This window comes from Lupinus angustifolius, unplaced genomic scaffold (assembly GCF_001865875.1).
Source record: "Lupinus angustifolius cultivar Tanjil unplaced genomic scaffold, LupAngTanjil_v1.0 Scaffold_131_7, whole genome shotgun sequence".
NCBI lineage: Eukaryota > Viridiplantae > Streptophyta > Magnoliopsida > Fabales > Fabaceae > Lupinus > Lupinus angustifolius.
Genome location: NW_017725225.1, coordinates 38,202 through 47,062, shown reverse-complemented (window position 1 = coordinate 47,062; position 8,861 = coordinate 38,202). Strand labels below are relative to the sequence as shown.

The following is an 8,861-nucleotide window of genomic DNA, read 5'->3' as shown; positions in this document are numbered from 1 at the left end:
GTTGTAACTGATTCGGTTTTCTAAGTTTTCTGTTCCAACTGCTTTTCAAAAACTTATGTTAATCGATTAAAACTTACCTTAATCGATTAACTGCATATTTCTAAGTGTATTTTTAAATTGGAATACTCAAATACGTTATGCACTTAACTCATACATGTTCAACACTAAGTTTATGCCTAAGATGCATAGATAACATGTATATATATTATGCATGAACATATTATGAATGACATATCTCAAAATAAAATGATTTAATGAATTATGTATATGAGACATGCATTGAGTTTACCTAAGCCTTAGACTCAACCTAAACTAATTACTAGTCTAAGTCTAATACCAATCTTGAGGCTTAAGCACGTTGATTTGTTGATGATCTTCAAGCTCTTATGAAACACAAGTTGTCCTCATCAAAACACATAGTGGGCAAGTTTTCCAAAGTGCTCCTCTTGACATGCGCACTTTCAATTCAGCCTGGCATGCTTGACTTCGCTAGTGCCTTCGTGAGTCACTTGTAAAGTGTCACACATTTCTTTAACACTTTGGCACTACAAAACCCGAAAGTACTCATGATAGGATAGGGTCGATGTGATTATACTTTTGACACGCAGGTTATACTGAACCTTTTTGTGTTCATCATCGGTCCAGAGACTTTTCGGTTTATCTTTCGGTTCATCGTCCACTAAATGTTGTGGAACGAAGGGCCCGTTAACTACTGATTCCCAAATATCTGAGTCGATGGACAATATAAATATTTTCATGCGCGATTGAATAGGTGTCGCGGTTCCCACTTACCACTATTTGCACCAAAGTCCTATTCTGGAAAATTACCCAGTTAATCGATTAAAGCTATGACTTAATCAATTAAGTCGCACAAATTAACAGTTGCTGAATGGCTCAATTACACAGCCAATTATAGATTATTCAGAAATGATATAGCATATATATTTAAACACAAATGATCTTTATTTGGAAGTAATACTATATTCAAAATATTAGCTATAATAGGCAATTAAAAGATACTAAAAACGGTAAAGAGATAAGGGAAAGAAACAGCCTGCAACAAGGTTTTTATACTTGTTCATTTTGCGGTCCACTGCAAAACTACATCCAGTCCTCCCCTCTGATCCGGAAGATTTTCTTCACTAAAATTGAAACCGATGTGTCTTAAATACACACTTCCAATTACAAGACCTTGAACGCTACCTTCTTGAGTTCCCAGAACCTCTACCTTGGTTTGACCTTACCCAATCGCCTAGGAAAACCTTTCCTACGATCCAACCTCAGCCAAGAGTATGCTCTAAACTCAAGACCTCCAAGTCTTCGTGAAGACTCTCTGATCTCTTTGGTGGTACGACACCAAGAGACGACTTTCCTTGTTACACAAACAACACAAAAAACAGAGTAATGTGAAGCACTAAAATAGCTCAAATATTACAAGAAAGAACAAGTTATAAACTCTTTACAAATATCACAATTACTATGAACATGTATAAAATCAAAATCATGAAGAACATGTAATTTCTACCCTTAAGAAATCTCTAAACAGTAGTGAAAGAATCATGCAAGAACAAGATAGGATGATGAACACATTTGATAATATGCAATGGATGACATGTTAATCCCTAAGCGTAATACTATCTCACTCTAATCTCACATGCAATTCTCTCTGCCTATATGACATACATTGAACATGAAAATACGCAACTTAGCAATTCTAATATGAATGTATTAAAACGTATATGAAATCTATTGAAAATGCAGTTTATATAGAAACGTTGTTTTTCACCTAGTTAATCAATTTTGTTGCCTGTTAATCGATTAACGGGTTGTTAGAGAGCAACTGAAATCTGTTTTTCAGTTATCTGTTGAACTGTTAAAAATGTTTTCACATTAATCGATTAAAGCTTTACTTAATCGATTAACAGCCATATTTTCAGTTAAGATGTTAATAGGTAAACTACTCACATGTTATGCTTATCAACTATACATGTTTTACCTTTATGTTATGCCTAAAATGCACAAATAACATACGCTTAATGCACATGAAGATATAATAAACTATATGGCATGTCTCATGTAAATGATATGATAGTTTTAAGACTTTGTGAGATTTGCATCTAGGTTTACCTAACCTAGACTCAATAACTAAGACACATCTAAGACTCTAGTCTATACATGAAGCTCTTGAATCTTTGGCATGTTGATTTGTTGAGTTGTCTTTAAGCTTTCACTAAGTCCTTTGTCTTCATCAAAACATAGGCAAGCTTAAGTGCTCTCTTGACACATTGCACTTTCATAGAATTGTTATACACTTTTCTGCAATCATAAGCCAACATTGTATTCTTCATCTTTTCAAAAGTCTGTTGTAAATTTTCACCATAGGGTGTGGTGAAAAGGGAAAGTGTTAAACTAGAAGTGGTTTGCTTCTAGATTGAGATTTGGTGAGTGTGTAATTAGAGACAAAGTATCGGGGTGGAATTTGTAAAGCACTGACACAACATCAAATAGTGGAAACTCTTGTGGTTTTAAGAGAAACTAGACGTAACCTTCAGTAGATGAAGGTGAACCAATATAAATCTTTCATGTAAACTCTGTCTACCCTTTACTCTTTTACATTCTGCATTTACTATTTTCTGCAACTTCACATTTTCCTTGCTTCATACTATTTGTGTTTTATAGTTTGATTAAAAAAACTAATTCACCCTCACTTAGTTTGTCATCTTGATCTTACAGATCACTCATGATAGTAACCCGACCTAACTTAATGAAGATCCCAAGAAATAAGTTCAATGAGTAATAACAAGTTTTGAAGTAATATGAGAATGAATATGACAAGCATGATTCATGTAGAAGATGCACAGACGAGTCAAACTCTTAATGAGATCTATACTACAATTGAAGTGGAATACCTAGACTATGTGAGTACTCCTGATAGACTCACCTATGTGAATGTAGAAGTGGGGGTTGTTCTCTATAAAATTTATGGGCATAAATTTCTAGAGCATTCACTATATTGGGATAGACATGCATGACCTTTAACGCACACTTTATATAATACACCTTTGAAAGGTTGTGCATGGTTTGATATCGGAAATAGGGTTCAAGACAATGAGACTCTCTAATAAAATTTGGATCTTACTCACTATATATGGTTCATGTCGCATGACACCTTTGTTTAGCATAATCTTATTAAGACAACTTAAATTTTCGGAAATCGTTTCTTAATTTCAAGTGAGAAATTGTTGAAACCTGTATTTTTGAAGGCATTTAATGAGGTCGTTAGTGTTGGAGTATTGGTGTGAAATAAAAAAAACTCATAAGTCCCACACGTGAGAAAATTTGGAAAAAAACTCACAAATCCAACATAGGATGGATGAGGAACTTGGAAAAAAACTCAGACTATAAATAGAGGCATCCTCCATTCATTTTTCTTGTCCCAAGTTCACTGCAATTTCTCAACTTCTTCTTTCTCCCTCCTTATATTTGTCAAAGTATTTCCGACTAACTCCTCTCTCTTTCTTACTGTAATACTACAATTGGCACAAACAACCAAATTATAGGAATTTTGAGAACTAACACTAACTATCATTTGTGGAAAAGTAGAATTGGCAGGAATAATCATATTGCGGGCATTTTGTGAATTGTCAATGGTAGTTATATTATGGAAATATTCGAGATCGGCTCTTACAGTACAATATGAATTCGAAAACAGAGAGTTGAATTACTTTTTTCTTTGGACAGCGTGATTGATTACCTGCTTGTATATTTCGAACAATATCATAAAATATTTTAAAGAGAGCAACCTAATTGTGACTTAGCCAATAATTATTCTTGTGTCATTTAATACTATTGCAAGCTGCAAAAACAACAAACCCTTCTATGTATGGCTTAAAAGCCAAAATATCATATCAATAATGAATCTACTAAGGTCTTTATTTTCATCTACAAAATAATGAGATGTTTGATATCCCATAACTATATTAGATGCAAAAATTTGGATGACGATCCTTCATCGTAATAACTCATTCTATGATCCTCCTGATCTCCATAAATCTCGGCCACCGCCATTTACTTTGTGCACCATGCCTTTGCATACGTCACTCCATAGCGCATAGCAAAAATAACTACGGTGTCTCTATTGATATATCTAGATTTTGAGATCTCAAATCAACAATACAATGAATAATGAATTAATTTATTGTAATATTCAGAAACAATAGCGGATATACATGTATGTATTTATTAGTTTTTTTAATCTCCCAAAAATCATGCATTATTAAAAAATGCACAAATTCACAATTCACATTGGCCTAAACTCTGCAACATAGCCAAGTGATATTTTAATGTGATATTTTTCTAATTGCAGTTTTGATTTAAATTACATCACAACAAACAAATCATTATCACTATTATCCATTGAACTGGTTATCACTACCTGAGTATGCTAGTTGAAATCTTTAAAGATTTCGAAAGAGAAAATCCGTAAAACAAAATTCAAAATTACGCTAAAGTAAAATGAAAATACAGCCAAACCAAAAGGAGCTTTGATCATCCAACGTAATGTTATTATTAGTTCATGTTCACATGACATAGTATAATAATAACAGTAACATTATCACATCATAGCACCAAATATGTCAAGACAAGTCCTTGAACTACACTAACAACGGTTACAACCAAATATCTTTATGACCGATGTAGATCCAACAATTTTAAGATGAAGGAGAGGCAGATATAGTAGTATTAGACCTTGATACTGATCTTGAACTTGCACTCACACTTGTGCTTCTTGAGTCATGTTCCCTGTAATGTGAGTGTTTACGTTTCAAAAAACCCACACTCCTTTTAGAGCTTGAGTGACTCCTTCCAGAACTCCTCTTCCTTGTTGTGGGGGAAACACTTCGTGAGTAGCTCCTCTTAGTTCTAGGGGAAACACTTGGTGAGTAGTTCCTCCTTGAGCTCAACCTCCGAACAGGAGTGACACTGCGTGTATAGCTCCTCCTTGGCCTAGGTGTGACACTTCGTGAAATTGACCTATAACTGTGCCTTCTGTAGTGGTGATCATCAGGTGAGACACTACGAGATATTGACCTATAATAATGCCTTCTGTAGTAGTGATCGTCACATGAGTCATATCTTACTGGCGACCTGCTGTAAGGAGAGCGAGATCGAGAATATGACCTATGTCGTCGGCTATAATATGGGGAGTATGATCTGCGCCGACGATAGTCAGGAGAGTATGACCTCCTTCGACGATAGTCAGGAGAGTAAGAGCGACTCCTGCTACGATCTGAATATGGGGAGCGACTATAGCTTCTCCTGTAAGGAGAATAACTTGGAGAACGGCAAGAAGAGTAGCCAGGAGAGTGATGTGGAGAGTCGCTTGGAGAGCGACAATGTGCTGTTAGAAATAAGATAATAGAAATTAGCACTTGAACAAGAAAATTTATCTAAAATTCAAAACTTAATAAATCATAAGAAAGAACAAGGAAACAAACCCCGAATAGTCTTAAGCCCAAGATACCTCCCTGGTGTTGGAGTTCGACCACGTTTCCTTCTAGCCTGCAATAAATTTAGATAACAGAATGAGGAAGCAAATCAGATAGAGGAAATCAATTAAATATTTAAATATATCAACATAAATTAAAACTCTACATAGTTACCCAAATAATAAACAAAACACTAGACTTGTGAAAAGGATTAATAAGAACTATAAATTTCAGGTAACATGAAAAAATAAGAAATAAATGCAAGAAGAAAGAGAGAATTGCAGGGCATACAACCCCAATGATCTTATACTTGATGATGTATTTGATTTGTTTGTTAGTCATGATTTGAGTTTGATGAAGAGCTGCTTCACACAGCTACCTGCTGCCACAGAAACTTCAAATGGAAAAGGCACAAAACTTTCAAAACTCATAAGAACTTACAAGCAAATCCTCTATATATCCTTCATGCATTGGAGTTGAAACAATAACCAAACCAATTAAGAAACACAGTCAAGAAAACAAAACATCGTTCAAAAAGTATACCTTCTCCACCATGATCACTCTTCCTTCAAGTACAGAGCGGTTCAGATACTTTACGCATCTATCAGCTTCCTCAACAGAGTCCATTGTTACAAAGCCAAACCCACGGGATTCTCTTGTCCATGGATCAACTACCAGATTTACATCAATCACCTGAGAAAAGAAACCAAGCGTGAGCAACAGTGAACAGGCAGAATATCTATGGACGAAATAGGCACTTAAAATTCAGAGCAGATTACACCAACACCCAGAAGTTTAGTTTAATTACACTCACTACCCATGCATGGTTACCAGGGTAATATATATATATATATAAATTAGTGTAATTTACATTGAACAATCAACAAATGTATAATGGACTTATGGGCATACCTTTCCCTCAGCAGCAAAATGCTTCTCCAGGTCTCTCTTAGTGATCCTAGGAGACAACCCTGTCACATACAAATTGTTACCTGGATTTTCTGCATCCCTCGAAAGGCTCCTAAATCACAACAAGAAAAGAAATTGTGCATTAATACATAATAAGATAATCAAAGATCATAATTTAGAAGCAAAAGTTCACAAATGTTTGTTAACCTGAAAAAAAAAGTAGAAGGGGGGAGGTCCTACCTTGATCGGCTTCTGGATCTCGACCCGGAAAGAGATGGAGAAGGAGAATACTTTTGGTATCTGTTGTATGGAGAAGTAGAAGGAGAATACCTAAGATCAAATTAGATCAACTATAAGTATCTCTAAAAAAGAGAGACCTTAAACAGAATAACAAATATACTGAATGTGGATCTAACCTTGATCTTCTGGAATAAGACATCTGCAACAATTCAGAGAGCAATGAATATGTGAGTCAGCATGTGAACAAAACCATAATGGAAAAAAATGATAACAGGATTTGTTAATACAAATTCACTTCAACACAATCATTAAATAATATACTATCACCTCTAATTGACCCAACAGGAACACATATTACCAAATTCCAACATATATTAGTCCACTCAAAAAAAATTCATCCAAATTTATTTTACCTTTAAGATATGCTACAGCTACATAACGTTTCAACAATCCCAAACAAAATAAATGAATTCTTCATCAAAAGAACCAATTCAACAAAATTCAAAATCAAAGCCTCAAGCTGAAAAATCAATTCTACATCAAAAAAATAAATGATTCACGAAGTTTCGACTTTAACAGCACGTATTAAAATAAAATCAATTTTATACCCAAGAAGTCAATCCAACAAAATTAAAAGAACGTAGAAAGATAAAATAGAAAATCAGCAAAAACATTTTTTATATCTCACAATTACACTAATTGAAGACACTCGCGCAAACAAACGAAATTAAAACCCATTCTAAGAACAAGTTCAATTTCCATACATATTCATCGCACCGAAAACAAACAAAATGCGCAAAATTATACAGAAAAAACGAGAAATTATGAGATTCAAGCTTACCATAACAGCACGCAAAAAACGACGATTTGCTTCTTTGAATATAGTGGATTACAAGCGAAGTGTTTTGGATGAGCAAGAACAACTATTGTTTTACGTTATGAAAAAAAAAAAAGGAGAAATGAGATTGGAGAGGTTTTTATAGAGTGAGAATGTAAGGTTGTGATTCGTCCGAGGGGAAGTTTCTAGAGAAGCGGACGCCAAACCCAATTAAACATGGTTGAATCTTTCTTGGGCCTTCCTGAGCCATTATTTTTATCTTATTTGTCTGAAGCACGACTCTCACCACAGAATGAAAAAAATAAAATGGTTGAAAACAAATTTGTCCATAACAAAAAGTCTAGTTTTTCTAAAAATCTACTTTTTTAAATAAATAAAAAAAATGGAAATTAAATTTAAAAAAATGTGTAATATAATGAACATTATCTATATATTTTTAAAATAAATAAATTATATGGGATATTAATTATTATTAGGATGTTTATTTCAATAAATTAAAAAAGAATAATAAGTATTTAATCTTGTTCTCAATTAATCTAGTACTACTAACAAGATGAATGTTAACATATTTATTTTATATTATGAAAAAGAACAATATAAGATATTTCGATTATAATGGATGTCGTTAACCATCAACAGAGTCACATGTTTTTCCTACATGGTTATGGAGGAACTGGAAAAACGCACATGTGACGAATTCTAACATATGCATTGAGATCTCCAAAACATATTGTATTGATTGTGGTGTCAAATGGTATAGCTTCTTTATTATTACCTAGGATAGGACAATACACTATAAATTCAAAATTCTTGTGCCAACTTTTGACAACTCCGTTTGCAACATTTATCAAGGGACTGAACTTGCAGATTTATTGAAACAAACAAATTTAATTATATGGGATGAAGATCCAATGACACATAAGTTTTGCTTCGAGACACTTGATAAAAGTCTTGGCGACATCATGGGACAACAAATGGCTCAATTTTGTTTGAAGGAAAGATTGTAGTATTTGGATGTGATTTTAGACCAATCTTACGAGTAATTCCAAGATGTTGTCGTTCAGATATTATACATACAACAATTAATGTATCTTATATTTGACATTAGTGTACAGTTTTAACTAACAAAGAAAATGCGTCTAAAAATCATGACAATGTAACAAATATCAAGAAATTCTCTGAATGGATACTAAAGATAGGAAATGGAAAATTATTTGAGCCTAATGATGGTTGTGTTGAAATTTATATTTCGGAAGAACTTATGATTGTAGATTATGATAACTCAGTTGATGTAATAATCTCTAGTACCTACCCAAACTTACAAGGAAGAACAATTTCTTCAATGTAGAGCAATAATTGCATCAATAATTAGGATTGTTGAGCAA

At 33.7% G+C, this 8,861-nt stretch overlaps 1 protein-coding gene and 1 long non-coding RNA gene across 2 annotated transcripts; one reads left to right on the top strand and one right to left on the bottom strand.

Moving 5' to 3' along the window:
- Nucleotides 1-4,522: 4,522 nt before the first annotated feature.
- LOC109340027 (serine/arginine-rich splicing factor SR45a-like) lies at nt 4,523-7,605 on the bottom strand. The gene is made up of 7 exons (XM_019577586.1): nt 7,480-7,605; nt 6,815-6,837; nt 6,639-6,728; nt 6,402-6,510; nt 6,033-6,182; nt 5,499-5,562; nt 4,523-5,401 (listed from the first exon to the last, which is right to left on the bottom strand). Exons 1-7 carry the CDS (start codon nt 7,480-7,482, stop codon nt 4,713-4,715), a joined length of 1,128 nt encoding a protein of 375 aa, XP_019433131.1. The 5' UTR covers nt 7,483-7,605; the 3' UTR covers nt 4,523-4,712.
- On the top strand, nt 6,821-7,591 carry LOC109340028. The gene is made up of 2 exons (XR_002106741.1): nt 6,821-7,078; nt 7,458-7,591. It is a non-coding gene; the product is annotated as an uncharacterized LOC109340028 (long non-coding RNA).
- Nucleotides 7,606-8,861: the final 1,256 nt, after the last annotated feature.

Coding starts and splice junctions, on each gene's coding strand:
- LOC109340027 (XM_019577586.1), bottom strand. Junction 6,511..6,638: donor AGATCCAGAAGCCGATCAAG/GTAGGACCTCCC, acceptor GTTGTGATTTAG/GAGCCTTTCGAGGGATGCAG. Junction 5,402..5,498: donor TGGGCTTAAGACTATTCGGG/GTTTGTTTCCTT, acceptor TATTTCTAACAG/CACATTGTCGCTCTCCAAGC.